Below are 18,518 nucleotides of genomic sequence, written 5' to 3'. Positions count from 1 at the left end.
GGCTTAATTAAAAACAAAATAAATCAAGCAGCTGGCACATGTACAGGCTAATAACTATGCTTGGCCTGTATAGTTTTTAATGTCATTACAAAGACAGGAATGAATATCAGCTCAGTGTTGGGGCAGAGCAGTCCTGCAGAGGGACACAGGGAGACTCTGTAGAGTGAAGATCTTGTGACTTACGAAATAATCACCGCCATCATTAACAACAGCATCTAACAACATACAGATTTGCAAACCACTTGTAATATCCCTCTCCATCTGAAACCTTATTTTTTTATATCTTGCTGTCCCTCATAAATCAGACTATTTTAAATGTGTTATTCATGACTTTTTTTAAGATAAGGAATATTAATTGTATTTCAATGTTAATTGTGTGCAAGATTGACATATTCTTGTGCCTGCTGCTGTAGCAAATCTTCAGCCATCGAATGAGTTAAACCAAAAAACTCCTGGTGGAGGTGATTTATAGTTATAATACTAATATAAAATATACAATAAAAACTGTATGTTCATTTCCAACAAAGAATGTAAGTTATGAGGTTTGTTAGATAATGAGCAATATATCCCTGTGAGAGAGTTTTTAAAAGATTAGTGGGTTGACTGTAGCAAAAAATGTGTTTTTATTACCCTGTAATCCTTAGACTTATGAATATTATTTGATGTTGAGCAGATACACACCTGTGGATCATCCAGGACTGTGACTGGAGGCCCCCCTGTGTCTGTAAGCTCTTGTTCCACTTGGGCCCTTGATCACCAGTGTTAATTGCTGCCTGTAAGTGATCTGCTTGCTGGGGTAGACTTTTTTTTATACTTGGTGATCGGCTTCAGAAATACCCTAATAAGAGTGCATTATTAATAATTATTAGCAATTTCAGCACACAGAGCTTCACATGGTCATTCCTCAACTTTCTGATTTATCATTTGCTCCCTTGTGTTTGACTAGATGTCCAGTTGATGATGAACAGCCACAGGGAGAATGACACTGTACCAGACCTCACACAGTGAGCCAGTGTCTCCCTCCTGCCCAAGTCCAAATAGTTATATATCAGCTTTGCTCACTTGAAACTCACCAGTGAGCAAAGCACTCTTGACCTGATAAACCTCATTCAGCACCCGGAGAGCTGAAAGCGAATTTAAAAAGAGGCAGGAAATAGAAGATTGAAATAACTGCACCTGTGATTATGAAAACACAGAAGACACAGTGGTTACCCTTGACCAGCGCTGAAAAACACTGTGCTAGGGTATTTCTGAAACCTTCACCTTCTAAATCAGTGCAGTTTAGACTGCTAGTACAGTACAGCTGTTTCAGGCACTGGTTAGTTACTGGGGGTTAAGGGCCTGGTTACAGCAGAACCCAGCAGACAGACACTGTATTTTTCTACCCTTAACTTCAGCCTTGGACTACAAATTGTTACAAATACATCAAATAGCACACTTGCACAATGTGTTTTGCAAATCTCGCCTTATTGCCGAGACAGCCAGTAAAAGGAGGCTCTACAGAAACTGGGCAGACCAAACCGGACATCAGCTGGACCAGTAAGAAAGTGAGATCTACAGCCCACAGCCTACAGCACTTTCATTTTCACTCTGGGCTGTGTCTGACTCCAGTAGGCCTGTCCCAGGTTCAATCAGGTGTGTTTGTGTTTCATGGTTTGTAAATTGTTAAAAGAATTACGAAGGAACTGTAGTACTGGAAGCTAGAGAGCATCCTTTGAGAATATATAGTGAAAGTCATTTACCTCTGTTTGTAGTGGTTGATATGCTGTATGTACAGTGAGAGCCAGTTCTTTTCCTCCCATGAAGGGGTATGCCTGCAGTGCAGAACTTGAACACTTTTGAACAGTGGATTGCGAGACAAAAAGAAAAAATGCATTGTCAAGTATTAGCCTTGCTTCTTTTTTAAACCCTTATTGTGCAGAATGCTGGAGCAAAGTAGAGTGATACCGACCAAGCCCATTCCCTTGTCAGCAATCTGAAACAGCAGCAGCGGTTTCTTTGAGGACGCTTGCTGTGTTTCTGTGCTGGCGTTTGGTCAGCATATTTATCGAACAGATAATAAGGTGTTTTTGTTGCCTTCAAAATGAGAAGCCGTGTTCAATATCCCTCAGACTGTGCTTCCCTGGGGGGTGGTTGGTAATTTTCTTTTTGGATGGCTTGGTTGAAGTGAGGCTTGCAGCTCCATCTGTAATCTGTGTCTCCATGGAGATGAAGGCTGCCATTAAGCATGATTACAGGACATTGCAGTTGGGGGTTTGCGCCGGACACCTACTGAATATGTATTCTCACGATCGATTCCCCACTCTGGCTCATCTTCCCTGCTAGTGGACTAACTAAGGTATCGACAAAATGGTGTCATTGTTTTCCCTAACTGTGTGAGACACACAAAAGAGCTCTGGAAACAGAGCTTCTGAAAACCGATTTAAAGACAGTCTGTTCTGAGCGTGACTTGGCTTCTTTCTGACATGCACACCCAGTTAGGTCTCATTAGATGGCTCCTGCAGATTTGTCTAATGAAGGATGATGAAGGATAATTTTGAAAAAAATAATTATTTTCATTTTTCATTCTTTTGAAGAATGAAGGACCGAAAGAATGAATTTCGTGGTAAATTACATTTCGTAAAGTCAAAAATATGCTTGCGATATATAGATCTGATGTCAGCTTTGTTTTTTGATGATGATCTGATGTCTGAAAACCATCTCTCAAGAGTCAAATAAAGTGTTCAGTGTCTTTGGTGTTCAGTATCTGTGAGCACATTGAGAATGCACTCGGTAACAGCCAGCACCAGGAGCTGGCCAGACAGACTGCTGGCACAGAAATTGTTGAATCAGAAGCAAAGCTCTCGTTCAGCTCGCAGTCAAAGGTGCTTTGACCCCTGATGTTAGACTGGTAGGTGTTCCTGATGAAGCATGCTGATGAAGGAGTTCTGCAAGCCGTGGGGGTTATAGAGTGATGCTGTGCCAGTATAGCCCACCTCTTTCAACAGCATTGAAAACTCAAGTGTTAAACAGCAGAAACCAGTGAGGGGAAGTTTATATAATACACAACCTTGCCACTGAAATTCACTTATTAAATATCAGTGTAATCTAATTATTTGTTAGGACTTTGGCGTTCTTAGAACATTTGAAGATTTGCGTACCATGTACTGGTGACAGAAAGTATTTAAGTGTTTACTTCATTATTGCCATTAAACAGTTGCACTGCCAAATACCTTCCTTCACTCTTCACTCATTAACCTCATGAGCGTTTTTGTTTTATTGACGTTGGAATTGTTTCTGGGGAAGAAAACGGTGTATTTCTTTGCTTCCTCGAGAAGGATGTGGTCAGCATATGGTCAATATGTGGTCAGTGAGGAGCTGCAATTGAACAGCCTCTGGTTTCTGTTTCTGACTTATCCTGGTAAATAACGTAGAGAGCTTGCGAATATGAGAAGATACAGTATATAAAATGTTTTAAACTGAATTGTGATCGTCACGGAAGGAGGCAGTGTTTTGAAGGGTTCCAGGTGCAGTTACAATGGAGTGATAACCATCGTCTGAAGACAGGAGTCCTAGGAGGCTGGAGGGCTCTTCTCGTTGTGCACTGGCAAAGAAAACACGAGCCGCTTTCAAGACAGTGGAGGCATCTCAAAGAATCCAGTGAGGAACCACTGGGTCCGTGATTTTTCCATGGTTTCCGAGTTGCCACGGGTTACCTGAAGTGGGTGCCAGCGGCCCTGTGAGAAGCTGTTTCTATGGCAACAGGGCCCAGCCGGTCCGCTGTCACCCCTGTGACCCCCTTGGCAGCGTCGTGAACTCGAGAAGCAGGGAGCACAGCGGCCGGCGGGACCCTGTCTTTCACGCAGAGTACATGTGGCAGAAACGTTTTTTCTGTTGGCCATTAATATTATATTGCATTTTTAAATCACTGCATGAAACCGTTTACAAATGAGAGGAAAGAGAGGATTCCACCCATCTGGTCCTTTTGGTAGTTAATTGATCTCAGGATCTCATCCCGCTGTTTCCTGAAAGACCCCGGGGTTCAGTTTTCAACAATATGGCTGGGTGTCTTGTTCCACGCTTCTGCCACCGTTTGCGTAAAGACGTGCCTCCTGCTCCCAGCTTGCAATTTTAATTATTTTTAAATGGTATTAATTAAGTGTTTATTGGTAACCAAATGGCAGTCTAAGAAATCCTGACTACGTTCTCTATGTTTCTGCATTTCTCCATATTAATAAGTGTACCTTGTCTTTCCCCTACAGAGAGTGTGTTTAAAATTAAATCTCTTGTCACAAGGATGGTGGTATGAAAAGACTTAACTGAGACTAAAGTAATTAAACGGTAAAGGTGATTAAAATTGTAAAGGTGTTTTCAAAGTGTTATCTTTGTTTTCATATTATGTGAAGTAGCATCTCTTCTGGGGAAAAGCTGCTATACTCAACAACTTTTAGGGATTTATTTTTCTTTGTAGCATGGGGAGTATGGGCAAAGTTATTAAAATGAAAAAGTCTGATGTGCTTGTCGTTCTGACTGTGGGTATGCTAAGGAACAGGTAAAGGCTCATTCCACACTGAAAGGGAAAGGAAAGAAAAACAATGTTTCAGTGTACTCAGATGACCACCAGGCACAGACGTCTGTTTTCAGCTGTGTCCTGGCTCTGTGACATGCTGTTATATGTGTCCTTTGACTAATGGTATCTTCTTATCTGACAGGGCAAGCCATATGTCTTTGACAGAGTCCTCCCTCCCAACACGGCTCAGGAGAATGTGTACGACGCCTGTGCCAAGCAGATCGTTAAAGGTGTGTAAGGAAACGAGCCTGGATACAACCTGCCTGGTCCTGTCAAGTCCTCCATGTGAGCTGTCGCGTGCTGCTGTTGGACTGCATGTGCAGCTCGTGTACTAACACAGACTGACTGGCGCTCTTTGGAAGGTGTTGTCTGGTATATTAAAATACATATTTATTAAGATGGCTTTGTGTCTGATAGTGATTGAGTTACTCTTAGCCCCTTGTTCTGTCTATCACACAAAGTGATAAAGGGAAAGAAAACGAGTCCAGAATCCATTAAGGTCTTTGCGTTTACTGAAAGTGTTTGACAAACAATACTAGTGAAACACCACTACACTGCACCTGGAATACAGCTTGTGTTTTATTTTAAAATGGGACCTTTGCAGGGAGTCACACTTTGGAAGTGTGGCACTTGGCCACTGGTCAGCTGGGTGTCAGGACCCTTCACACAGTGAAGCTGTGATCCTGACCTCACCTGCTGGACTCAGAGAGGACGTGTTGTTCTCTTGCAGTGGTTTTCTATACATGTGGTTTTGTTTTCGGTTTTACATTACCACACATCCCTTGACAAAACCTGCATGCCCCAGAGCCTGACCTCCTTCCCACCGGAGCCTTCCTGGGCTGTCATCCATGTTATACCCATCCTGTTCCCCTCTGAATGCCAGCAGCCGTGGAGTATTGCTGTACTTGTGAAGTATTGCTGTACTTGTGGAATATTGCTGTATTTGTGGAGTATTGCTGTTCTTGTGGAGTATTGCTGTACTTGTGAAGTATTGCTGTACTTGTGGAGTATTGCTGTTCTTGTGGAGTATTGCTGTTCTTGTGGAATATTGCTGTACTTGTGGAGTATTGTTGTACTTGTAGAATATTGCTGTACTTGTGGAGTATTGCTGTACTTGTAGAATATTGCTGTTCTTGTGGAGTATTGCTGTACTTGTGGAATATTGCTGTACTTGTGGAGTATTGCTGTACTTGTAGAATATTGCTGTACTTGTGGAGTATTGCTGTACTTAGCTGTCGCTGGTGTTTTTCCACAGATGTTCTTGGGGGCTACAATGGGACCATCTTTGCGTACGGGCAGACCTCCTCAGGAAAGACACACACGATGGAGGTAGGCTGTGCTTTGCCCTGTGTTTTCCTCTTTGCTCTGTCTTACAGCACCAGCTGTAGAGGAGTGAAGGCAACACCGCAGCAGTGGGTAACAAAGACAGACCTCCGCTTCCTGATTTGTACTATTGTTAACAAAAAGGGTTTGTGTGCAAAACTAGAAACCCTCTTCAGCTCCTGAATAGCACTGATGGGCCGGACACACTGTTCTGCCGGTGTCCGCTGGACAGACCTGGTCCTCTGACTCAGGCAGATCCAATGGGAAGGTTCTTTGGGTGGTTTTGAAAGTGTTGCGCTGATCCAGTTGCCTTTATCCCCAGCTGCACGTTGTAGAATTTGCACCTTCATGTACAGTAACAGGGGAAGACATGGATTTTAAAAAAGCACAAGCCGAACACAAGAGAACACCTTTTTTCTGCAGTGTTTTGACAACCTTCGTGAATTTTGTGGTCTTTATGAGGAGTTCACACAGAAATTGAAGGCTATGTCTTCAGTTATCATTAAAGAAAGTCAAATGACATTCACTGTCACAAATTTAGGTATTGGAGAAATTCTGTTTTTTATTTTTTACTGTTATCAACTTTCAGCTTTGCTACACATTAGGCTGGATAAAGATAAATTGGATTAAGTGTGTGGTATTCTTGTCAGCAATATTTGTGATAGTCTGGTTTAAAGCTTACATTCTTACACTAATGAGAAGCTATAAAATGAAATAAAAGTGATTGTATTGTTGTACAGAATAAATAAACACTCTTAAATTAAGTATATCTGATTAAGAAATAGAACCTTTTTGGGTCTCAATGATTTCAGATCAGGAAATATTTTTTCAAAAGGCAATTATTCTGCCCTTTGTTGTGCTTATAGTCTGAGCTCAGGAAGCCCTGTAGCTCTGTTATAATTAAAGAAAAACTCTACAAGGATTGTAGCTGGTGCAGCACTCTGCCTTCCCACTGAAGGAACTATTTTAACTGTCTTGAACACACCAGACAATAGGATTTCCTTCTTTTCACTGTGCCTCAGATCAGCAGCCTCCACGATTCAGGTTTAAAAGTGTTAAAAGTCAGCAATACGATTATGATGGAACCTACATTGTGAGTGGGTATTACATTGAAGCAAGGAATTCAGTTGAACTACTGAGAGCTTTGCTCAGCATAGAACCCTTCACAAAGTAAAGAGGACAGCTTTGTTGTGTTTAGCTCTAAAAATCCGCAGCATGCAGGAATATAGTAAGCCATTATTCAGGAAATGGTAATGATTGACAGCACATGATCTTGAGATTGTTTCTACAGAGGCTGGAATGATCCTTACATTTTCATTGGCACTCTGTGACCTTATATTTATGTGATGCTGGAGAGTGACTGTGTATGTTAAGCCCAAATGCAGTACATTCTTAGCAATCATTAGTGTGTGTGCTGTTCACACAAGCAGATTGTTGACAAAGCAAATGAGTGAGGGCCCTAGGGTGAAAGTCTGGTGCTCCCGGCATGCTTTGTAAAATATAATTATCCCTTCATGCAGCACCAGGGATCTCAGGGTAATCACTGTGAGGGAGATGCCAGTGCTAAAGAAAAATATTGAGGGCTGAATTCTACTCAAAGTATTTTTAAACGCCCCTCACAAGCCCCAGCATATCCATCTCCTTTCCCTTCAGGCAATACAGATACTTACAGTGAGTTATGATTTTGATTGCACTGGGCCACTGAGTGGCTGATTTGATGAAAATCAAACCTGAACGAGGTAGCAGTCCATTCCTGGAGCTGTGTGCATATCTCACTGCTGTGCAGACAATGAAATCAAAGCTCCTCAGAGATGCTGGGTATCTTATGATCCATTAATATTGGAAACTGGATTCACAATAGGTTCTTTCAAGAACAGTGGGTTAATTTGTTTTGAGTTGTAGTGTTTAGCTGCATTCCGCCATTATTTTGAAGCATTGATGAGCTGACACCATTGTTTGGTTCTTCAGCCTTTTCATTGGTCTCATTTATTCCCTTTGCTGAGCTCTGGCCTGTTGGTTACCATGTTGTGCCAGTCCTGTGTTGCTCAGTTTCACATGTCCAGTTGTTTCTCAAAACAAACCGTCCCGCCCCGGGATGTTTGTGTGTGAGCTGCTGTCCTGTCCTGTTCCTCAGGGGAAGCTGCATGACCCTCAGCTCATGGGGATCATCCCCAGGATCGCACACGACATCTTCGATCACATCTACTCCATGGACGAAAACCTGGAGTTTCACATCAAGGTGAGCCAGGTGTTAGACAGCGGCTGGAATGGAGCGAGAATAAGCAGTCGCCACTCTGCAGAGCTGGGTTCCTCTGGTGATGCCTTTATAAGCTGTCATGCTGAATTACTGTATGTGTCAGGGCATTTATAGGCATTTATGTACTGTATTAAGTATGGTGGGAAGTTTCCAATGTTTTGTCAATATCATTGCAATGGAAGGTGAAAAGTTTCCTACTGATCAAACTGAGTACAAAGCAGGAAGGGGTGTTTTGCATTTAAAATCAGTGAGCAGGCTTGAGTGTTGTACACTGAAGATCAGTGAATGGGTCAGAGTGATACATAGCAGAGCTAAGTGCTGACTGCTGAAAATCAGCGACTGGGACTGACTGCTGCCCTGTGCACTGGAGATCAGAAACGGGGACTGACATGCTGTACTGTGCTCTAGCGATCAGAGACTGACTGTTGCACTGTGCACTGGAGAGCAGGGACTGACTGCTGCACTGTGCACTGGAGATCAGAAACTGGGACTGACTGCTGCACTGTGCACTGGAGATCAGAAACTGGGACTGACTGCTGCACTGTGCACTGGAGATCAGAAACTGGGACTGACTGCTGCACTGTGCACTGGAGATCAGAAATGAGGACTGACTGCTGCACTGTGCAGTGGAGATCAGCGACTGGGACTGACTGCTGCACTCTGCACTGGAGATTAGAAACTGGGACTGACTGCTGCACTGTGCACTGGAGATCAGAAACTGGGACTGACTGCTGCACTGTGCACTAGTGATCAGGGACTCACTGCTGCACTGTGCACTGGAGATCAGGGACTGGGACTGACTGCTGCACTGTGCACTAGTGATCAGGGACTGATTGCTGCACTAATGACTGATGATTGAAGCTGAGTGCATCCTGGGTATGTGTTATGCAGTATTACTCATTAGCTGTAAAGTTGTGTTTAGCTTGTTTTGATGCATTAAAACTAGGGTGGCAGCTCATGGAGGGCTATAGTGCTTGCTCAGCTTATAGCCTTAAAATCATTCACCTTTGCCTAGGGCCATTGATTGATTCATTTGATTGATATATTCTCTCATATGTTACATTTCCCTTCCTTCAGGTGTCTTACTTTGAAATTTACTTGGACAAGATAAGAGATTTGCTAGATGGTGAGTAGGTGTCCAACAGACAACTCTTTTTATCTCTTGGGTTTTGAAAAAAAAATTCCTAAACAGGTGCACAGATGTGGAGTGCAGAGAGCCACGATTACCCCCTGTAGAGGCAGACTGGAGAGAGAAAGTGACATGTGACGCAGGCAGCACACACTGTGGGCACAGTTCTGTATGTAACACTGGCATAACAGTGCTCTGCACAAATAAAGTGATCTGACAGATGTAAAGCACAGGGAAGAATGTGTCATGTTGAAAGCTGTGAGTCCCCCTGATCTTCAACAAGCTGACATCAAATAGTAGGAGCTGTTAATGCCACAGGACCTGACTGTTTTTACTTGCACTAATGTGAAAATCAAATGACCAAATGAAGGGAAGCACAGTATGTCTATACCAGCTTCTTTTCTGTTTCTGTTCCAGCTTCCACAAACATGGTTATTTTAGATGTACACACACACAGAGTCTCAGTAGACTTCAGGGTCTAGTTCAGCATCTTCTTGATCTAAATTAATGCTCCTGTGTTTTCTCTTCTGTTTGTTTTAAGTTTCCAAGACCAACCTCGCTGTGCATGAGGACAAAAACAGAGTTCCCTACGTGAAGGTAAGCAGGTTGTGAGGGGTCTGCTCATCTTATTCCAGGCTGGAAGCCCCACGCTTGTTACTTATTTTCTTCTTTGACCTTGAAGAGTTTTTTTTTTCTGGAGAATCTTGAAAGCTGTAAGGCAGCTCTACAAAGCGGCGTTTGGACGCTCTGAGAAAATGGCGGGTGACTGGAAGCTGGTGTTTTCCCGCAGGGCTGCACAGAGAGGTTTGTGTCCAGTCCTGAGGAGGTGATGGACGTCATTGATGAGGGCAAAGCTAACCGCCATGTTGCTGTTACCAGTATGTATCACTGACAGTATGTTGCATCATCTTCACTGCTCTCAAGAAGTTATTCGCTGACTCATGAATTTTCTAAGGCTACAGTAATGCTGGGATTTTGTATGTGACTATACTAGAGAGGCTTAGTTCTAGACACTTTTAACTCAATCTAAGAATCTGCCATATTCTAGATTATAACTAAAATAAAAGGCTTTATCTTTTATTCAACTTAACAAGTTGTAAAGATTGCATACTTAGAACATGTAGTTATCATGTTAAAATGACAATTGCAATGATAGACTAAGATTATAGAACAGTGCACTACTTTGTTTGATTTGCGTAGATATGAATGAGCACAGCTCCCGGAGCCACAGCATCTTCTTGATTAACATCAAACAAGAAAACGTGGAGACAGAGAAGAAGCTGTCTGGGAAGCTGTACCTGGTGGACTTGGCTGGCAGTGAAAAGGTCGGTCTTCTAAATGTTGTATGTAGACAGCATCATGATGGCACCACCTTAAAAACCTGTCTCTGGTTCTTGTTTTTAATGAAGAGAAAATGTGCATACTGCATTTCCTGGCTGCTGTGGGGCGCCCTGTGAACTCATTGAAACGAACACTGTAAATCAGGAAAGCTGTTAGAGCTGGACTGGGTTGTGTAATGAGGAGCTGTGGAACTACACATGGATCAGTGAAATGTCAATCTCTGCTTACATCCGCATTGTCTGTCCTCACAAAGCCAACAAATGACTACACTGGATGTATTGGAGCAATAAAGTAAGGCTTGTTTGCCTTTAGGAGTGTAAGAACCTGCTCTCTGTCTCTTTCTGGCATCTTATTCTCTCTATTATTTATGTTCTTAGGTCAGCAAAACTGGAGCAGAAGGAGCTGTATTAGATGAAGCTAAAAATATCAATAAGTCTCTGTCAGCGCTGGGGAATGTCATCTCGGCACTCGCAGAGGGAACTGTGAGTCCTCCCGTCTTCACTCACCATTATCTCATCATTATTTGTGTCTGAGCCTCGCAGTGATGAGGCTCTTTGCGGCTTTATTATATACCAGAATGACAACATTTCTACTGAGAGACTTAATATGGACATCACATACCAGGGCAGTGCGATAAACTCTCTCCGTTCTGCATGGAAATGTAGAAATATTCTGGACGGTACTGTTTGTTGATAACAATAAAAGGACTAAAATTATTTTTAGTCTTCACGAATACAGGTGCTGTAAGGTTGTCAAGAGTAAAAGAGCTAAAACCAGTTCAGTTAAGAAAATGAGAGACTAAAGAACCGAGAGACATCCTCAGAGAAAACTAGATGATCATTTTGATTCTTTTCCAGCAGTTACAGCAAGAAACCAACTCTTAAAGAAACTCAATGTCATTAAAGCAAACAAGAAAAGACTTATTTGAATGTCTAATATAACTTATTACTGTGCATTGAGCTACGATGCTTTCTTGATGGTAGAATCAGACTTGGTGTTCCGTGAGCTGATTGCATCCTATCCTTACAGAGCTAAACCAAGTTTTAACACGGACAGAAAGGCTTAGAGTCCAAGTCCAGTTCTCAAGAATCATAAGACTATGAAAAATTTGCTCTCTAATATGTATGTTTCTGTCGGTGGGCTTGTCTTCTTGCCTGTAGAAAACCCATGTTCCGTACAGAGACAGCAAGATGACCAGAATCTTGCAGGACTCGCTGGGAGGCAACTGCAGAACCACCATCATCATCTGCTGCTCCCCCTCGGTCTTCAACGAGGCTGAGACAAAGTCCACCCTGATGTTTGGGCAGAGGTAGGTGGGGTCCCTGATATAGACCCTTGAATTATTGGGATAAGGCTCTTAACAGGCAATAACAGTGCTGTGTGTTCGCTCAGAAAGACAAGTACTGTAAAACACTGCTGCCATGCATGTGGTGCATTTCAGCTTTCTCTCCTCCCTCTCGACTCCCTCAATCCAAAGAATGTCATGAAGATGTTACAGCTGTTAGCCAACAGCTGTTTTTTTCCCCGGTTTGTTAGAGAACCGAGAAGGACTGTGTGTGTTTTGTTCTCGTCTTTGCCAATCCCCAGGACTGGAGTAAGAGAGCCACTAGGAAGCGGTGATCTACAGCATAGTTCAGCTGGAAGGGCACAGTCTGGCTGCCCTGGAGTTCCCACTTAATTCAGCAGGTGCAGCAGTTTCTCTCGCCTGCCCCAGATCTGCTGTGCAGCAGGGCTGTGGTGTGTCGCCCGGGTGGGGGCTGAGCTTCAGAGGTGCATAAGCTGGGTCCTCTCCCATATATTAACTGCTACACTGCATTATATTATATAGTAGTTCAGGTGGGCAGCTGCGTCAGCATGCGTAGTCTGCAATGGAACAAGTAACAGGTTTATTCCATGCTGAAAAGAGAAGAGAGAAAACACAACGTTTCGGCCGTGGAGCCTTCTTCAGGTGTGTCATTATATTATAGAGCTGTTGTCAGTTCTGTACTGTAATATAATTTTCAGTAATTGTTTATCCTGCAAGCAGGGCGATATGTCAGTGTGGGTTGGCTGCAAAGGTACAAGCAAAGATTAATTCCTCGCTGAAAGGTACAGAGAAGACACCTGAGCAGGGTCCAACAGCCAAAACCTTTGTGGTGTTTTTTTTTTCCACTTCTCAGCGTGGGATCAGCCTTCACGTGTCCATTTTCTATCCCTGTTTTATAGGTAGCTCACATCCCCAGATTTACAGAAGCGACTCTCAGGCAGGGACTGGAGTGTTGTTTGTGCTGTTTGTGCCGTTGGGGAGGCAGAGCTGTTCTGACTGACGCTGCGGCTCCGCAGGAATACTTGGCTGTTAGTGTCTGTCTCCTTGCCTTCGGGCTCAAGAGTCCGTCTGGACTGATCAGTAATCAGAAATCTCCAGCAAAACACCAGCTCAGATGTAACAGTTTCTCTGGAGTGCAGAGCAATGATGGGGATTTGATTGGTGCTGAATTTCAGAAGTACCCCCTCTTCAAAAACACACCTGTCTCACACTGTAGATTTTTTATATCTCTGTTTATAGGTCTTTCCATAACAAGCACATGTGCATCTAACGGCGACAGTCTAGTTTTTAGTCTTTATAGTTAATTGATGATAGTAAATGAGACCAGTATATTCTCACTCCCTAACACACTGCAGACAGCTTTATAGTGTTCTGTAGTGTTTACTCTGTTCAAACACTTTGCTGCAGCAATCTTTGTCTATAACTGTTGACGTGCAGTCTGCACTATCAGTTTAATAATAGAACAGTAACATTTAATTTGATTTTGTCCGTTGTCAATCAGTGTGATATTTACAGTGCTGTGCAAAAGTCTCAGATGTTTTGCACAGTTCTACTTTTTTCATGTTGTTTCTTCTTTGTGCAGCAACACAATTCTGTTGTGATCTACTGAAATTCTAACCATGTTGTTTTAAGATAATCCTGATAGAGTTGTGTTTTACAGCACATAAAGAAGAAGTCAAACGTTATGGATTTCTAAAAAGAAACAAATTATGTTAATTTAACAGACGCACACGTTCACACACTCACACCAGGGCCAATTTTCACAGAAGCCTATGAACCCACCAGTTTGTCTTTGGACTGTGGGAGGAAACTGGTGCACCCAGAGGAAACCCACATGAACACTGGGAGAACATGCAGACTCCACCCAGACAGCACCCCAGGTCTGAAATCGGACCGAGGACCCCAGAGCTGTGAGGCAGCAATCCTAACCACTGCACCACCATTGCACCCTAATAAGATTCCAAGTTATTTGAATACTGTAGTAGAAAACACTGGTGGAGGAGATGTTGAGTAATTTGTTGGTTATCATAAATAGACATATTGTGACTCCTGATTGTGTCTGAGAGTTTTGCACAGGATTGAATGTAGTCTGTCGTAAGCCAGAGAAAGGGAAGGGTTATTTAGTTGCTGGAACTCCTTCAGTAACAAGTCACAGGCCAGCAGTAGGCCTATGCTGTGATGTGTAACCTGATCAGTGTAAATGTCATCTGATTGAAAGGATGTCTCACTGTCCTTCAATACAAATGCAATAAACAGGGCCTCTTTTGATTAGATCGGCAATTGAGATTGAGGTCATATACCGTATTTTGAAAGTTATGGTTTGCCACTAGATAGTATGAAGCTATTATGATTTTTCTTTGTGCTCTAAATTTAAAAAGCTGCTCAGTACAGCGTTAAGAGGGTCTCTATGTCGTCCTGCTCGGGGAGTCAGGGCTGTTGAAATATGCAGCAGCTCTGGGAACTGGGATGCCTTTCAGCAAGGTGAAGCTTTCTCAAACTGCCCAGCCGATTTGATGGAATTCCTTCAGACCGTGAAGCACACGGATGTTGTTTTTGCTCATGTAGATACAGCAATTAAAGTAGCTCTGTCTTCTAGCTATATCGTATTAACTATTCGGATTTCTCACGCTGAGCCTGCTGTTATAAAGGAAGGGGCTTCGAGTCCTAAGCAGGCAGTCAGTGGTGCTCAGGGGCTGCAGGCTCGGCCTGGTTTCTGGCTGTGGCTGTTTCCGTGGGGAGACTATGCTGCTGCAGTGACAGGGACGCGTGCTGACGCAGACCCTGCTGCAGAGGTGGCTCGTCTCCTGACGGGGAGCCAAGCACTCCGGCAGTCAGTTACTAAAGAGAGAGGGGAGGCATTCAGATTCACCCTGAAATTAAGTCTGAGATTTTATCGAGCAAGAAGCCGGAGTGTTAGTGAATGGAAATGACTAGCAAATGACTTCCCCGTGAATGTGCACCGGTGATTAGGATGCAGTACATCAGAGAATGAGCACACAGCAGCTTTACATGGGCTTTTGTTGGGCTGTGAGTGAGGAACTCAGCCCCCACCCCCGGGGACTGAATACGCACAAGCTGTAAGCCTGCTGCAGGTCCGTACAGTAAGGATCGCAGGGGGAGGGGCGGCTTCTGATCATCGATCTGATCAGTCATCAGTTTCCCTTTTCACTCTGGTCACTTCTTACTGTGATTTTTTTGTAGTTGCCATCTAGTGAGATTTGCAAGCAAAAAATAAAGAAAAGAAAAGAAACACATAAGCTTGAATGTTTTTGATTAATGTGTTTATAAGAATATGATGAAGGAGTCACAGCTGATATGAAGGATGTTTTTCAGCCAACAAAATGGAGACATCTGTAAAACAGGGAGGATTAAAGAGCACTAGTGGCTTGTTTTAGGATTTTGGCTTATCATTTTTGCATTTTTACTTAAGACTGTCCAGGGCTTAACATGAATCCTTTCCCTAGTCCTGGAGCTCCATGCTGTATCTGTAGTTGGGCACAGGGAGAGGTTTTCCTTTTAGAGAAAACAGGGCAATATGATGACACTTTGGCTGCTCTCTGTAAGTAAGTAGTAAGTCTGTAGTAAGACGATGCACACGGTTTCTTGGGGTTGTTGCTGTGGAAGGGTGAGTGGATGAGGTACTGTTAACTATTACAGCACTAACCGTGCAGCCAGAGAGATTCGCTTGGAGTGAGTCCTGCAGGTTAACAGCAGAGAAGAAAGTAGCACAGCGCAGGCTGCAGACTGAGGTACCATTAGAGCATGCCTCTGTGAGCCTTGTCAGTACCTGGATGGGAGACCTCCTGTGAAAAACTAAGGCTGCTGCTGGAAAAGGTGTTAGTGGGGCCAGCAGGGGGCGCTCACCCTGCAGTCTGTGTGGGTCCTAATGCCCCAGTATAGTGACGGGGACACTGTACTGTAAAAAGGGGCCATCCTTTGGATGAGATGTAAAACAGAGGGCCTGACTCCCTGTGGTCATTAAAAATCTCAGGGAGTTTCTCGAAAAGAGTAGGGGTGTTACCCTGGTGTCCTGGCCAAATTTCCCCCCTGGCCTTTACCAATCATGGCCTCCTGATAATCCCCATCTGTGAACTGGCTTCATCACTCTGGTCTCCTCCACACTGAGAGTTGGTGGAGAGGATCCCTATTACCTGTAAAACATTGGAGTGGAGTGTCCACAAAAGTGCTACATAAGTATGAGGATTATTATGAGTGCCTGGTCAGTTGTCTGCTGAGACCCTGTACAATTTATTCTTGGTAACAAGATAAGCCATTCATAGTTCTGTTATGTGTTGCTTATTCATCACATGAAAAAAGAAAATGGCAGTGTCGTGTGGTTTAGAAAATTAATTTCTTTTTTAAATTATTTCAAATGTTCTACATAATAATTAAATCAGAAATATATCACCTTAACAGTATGTTAGTTGGCTCTTTATGGCTTCAGGCATATGGATCTTTAATTTAATTTGTGCCATTAATTAGGTGTATCCTGTACTCCAGCAGGACTGTGCTCTATTTTCACTCCACTGTAAAACCAGACAGACTCTGTGTTTGAAGGTGTCATTGAATCAGTAACAAGCAGTAATATTTTTTCTTTTATTGCCACAGCCCAGAGATACAATACTGCTTTTCCCGTATGCCAGTCCCCTGTTTGGCTCGACTTGCTGAATGCTGTGACTAGATCATCTTTCTGACAGATTTGTTTATGTCACGATTGTAATCCCTCCTCTTAAGGGCACTCCTGCTCTTTCACATTTTAGTTGATCATGTGCACCTGCTTCCAATCCTGCCCCTCCTTATAAGCCAGTTGCTCACTCTATTCCGGGCTCTGCACTGGAAGACGGACGCCCGGAGGCCCGCCTACCACCAAGTCGCCCTACGCCCGCGGTTTGAGGTCACAGGTCTCCTATCGGCGTCCTGACCCAGCTGAGTCCGGGACTCAGAGCGCCTGGCCTCATCATTCCCGTTTTTATTCCCTGTCCCTGCACCGGATCCCGTTCTGGTTTTTAACCTCGTCTTGTTTTGTCTTGGATGGATCACCCGGTACTGGACTTTTGGGCTGCTTCCTGGTTTCCCCTTTCGGATTGTTTTGGACTAATTCGCCTGGACCATGCCCCCCCGAGCACCAGTGCACCGTCGTCACGCCCCCCTGTTCGTCAACCTGCCCAGTTCCTCCCATCTTCTCCCCGTGTTTGTTGTGCTCTCGTCTGCATAGGGTCCTGATCTACGCTTCGTAACAGTTTATGCTGTGCCTTTTAATTGAACAGTGAAGTGTATATGTATGTGCCATGTATATTCCTCAGCAAGGAGAGTATATCACTCGCATGAACAATGGAAGTCTATTCAACAGAAGGAAGATTTAATTTCTTGCTCTTGTTTAGTTATAATAATTGCCCATCATTATCAGTTTTATTCCTGATTTAAGGGTGACTTAAAACACATCTCCTGCAGGCTGGAACCAGATTAAAAGTACAAAATACTGTACACGTTATGGGAGAAAAATATAATGTCTATGTGAGTAAAAATCCTGTCTCACCACAGCTGCCAGCTCTGTGCCACACAGAAGACACTGGCAGTCATGGGCTCCCAGGTCATGGGAACACATTGATCAAGACACATTGATTCGCGGTTCTGTATCTGTTCTTTGTACTGTAGCCCTTGGGGTGAGTCACTTGAATGAGTCAGGCAGTCTTAACAACCCAGCGAGGAGCCTCGTGAGAGTGGGAGACAGTTTGGCAGAGAAGCTGTTCAGGAATCTGAGCAGGAAATAAAAGGCCTCCCCCTCCAGAGAGATGGACAGCACTACTGCTGACTAAGACATACAATCCCTCGTGTGACTTTCGTCTGTATTCTAGTCAATGTGCTGGACATGTATACGCATGGCACAGGTTGATTTAAGTTTTGTAATAATCCTACAGGTTTCTGAGTAGAATTTGAACTAATTTGCAGTAAGTACATTTGAGACAGGCTTCTTGTTGGTACTGTATATTAGATGCAGTGTCTGCTGGATCCCTGCCTCTTTTCATTCTCTGAGGTTCTCCTGTAATGTGAAGTAACTGAATTGAAAAAAATATTTTATTTTTTCTTGGCCAAGTTCTGCTCCTCTGCTTCCTGCTCATTAAATTCTTAAGGCTGTTTCATGTAGACGCAAGAAAGGGAACAAACAGAACACACTGAACAGTTGCTTGTCTGCACGTCTGATGTTTTTGTAGCTCCACATTACACGGTGTCATTTTCCTCTGAGTGGTCTGTTCAAGAGTAATGGACATGGTTTAATTTTATACACTGCTGTACCTAATGGCACACGTCTCCTTTATTTAAATGAGGATGGCTTTATTCCTCTTCATTTTTCTAATGACAGAAGCTCTCCAAAATCTATTATCATTGTTTTGGCTGTTGAAGGTTAAGGGAATGTTTTAATTAGTCCTAGCTAATGTGGAGAGAGAGAGAGAGAGGCAGCCCTTAATGAATACTGTTTAATTAAAGGGACTGCTTGCTCCCTATTCTCAGAAGTATTGTATCCAATAAGTACACTGAGCCATTTATAGAATCTGCCTCAGAAATAAAATGCATTAAAATGATTGTGCCTTAGTTTTCAGAGTCCTTTCAAAAT

The 18,518-nt window shown here is 43.3% G+C and overlaps 1 protein-coding gene across 1 annotated transcript in view; it reads left to right on the top strand.

Moving 5' to 3' along the window:
* Nucleotides 1-18,518, top strand: part of kif5c (kinesin family member 5C) — a 46,371-nt gene that overhangs the window by 7,841 nt on the left and 20,012 nt on the right. The window contains exons 2-10 of the mRNA XM_088930093.1: nucleotides 4,692-4,779; nucleotides 5,805-5,878; nucleotides 8,007-8,111; nucleotides 9,207-9,255; nucleotides 9,800-9,855; nucleotides 10,049-10,136; nucleotides 10,459-10,583; nucleotides 10,977-11,081; nucleotides 11,760-11,908. Of these exons, the coding sequence (XP_088786219.1) occupies nucleotides 4,692-4,779; nucleotides 5,805-5,878; nucleotides 8,007-8,111; nucleotides 9,207-9,255; nucleotides 9,800-9,855; nucleotides 10,049-10,136; nucleotides 10,459-10,583; nucleotides 10,977-11,081; nucleotides 11,760-11,908 (839 nt within the window). The remainder of the gene's footprint in view (nucleotides 1-4,691; nucleotides 4,780-5,804; nucleotides 5,879-8,006; nucleotides 8,112-9,206; nucleotides 9,256-9,799; nucleotides 9,856-10,048; nucleotides 10,137-10,458; nucleotides 10,584-10,976; nucleotides 11,082-11,759; nucleotides 11,909-18,518) is intronic.

The sequence above is a fragment of the Atractosteus spatula genome, chromosome 13 (assembly GCF_055471065.1).
Source record: "Atractosteus spatula isolate fAtrSpa1 chromosome 13, fAtrSpa1.hap1, whole genome shotgun sequence".
Taxonomy (NCBI): domain Eukaryota; kingdom Metazoa; phylum Chordata; class Actinopteri; order Semionotiformes; family Lepisosteidae; genus Atractosteus; species Atractosteus spatula.
The sequence above is the reverse complement of the archived record's forward strand: the minus strand, read 5'-3'. Positions and strand labels throughout refer to the sequence as shown.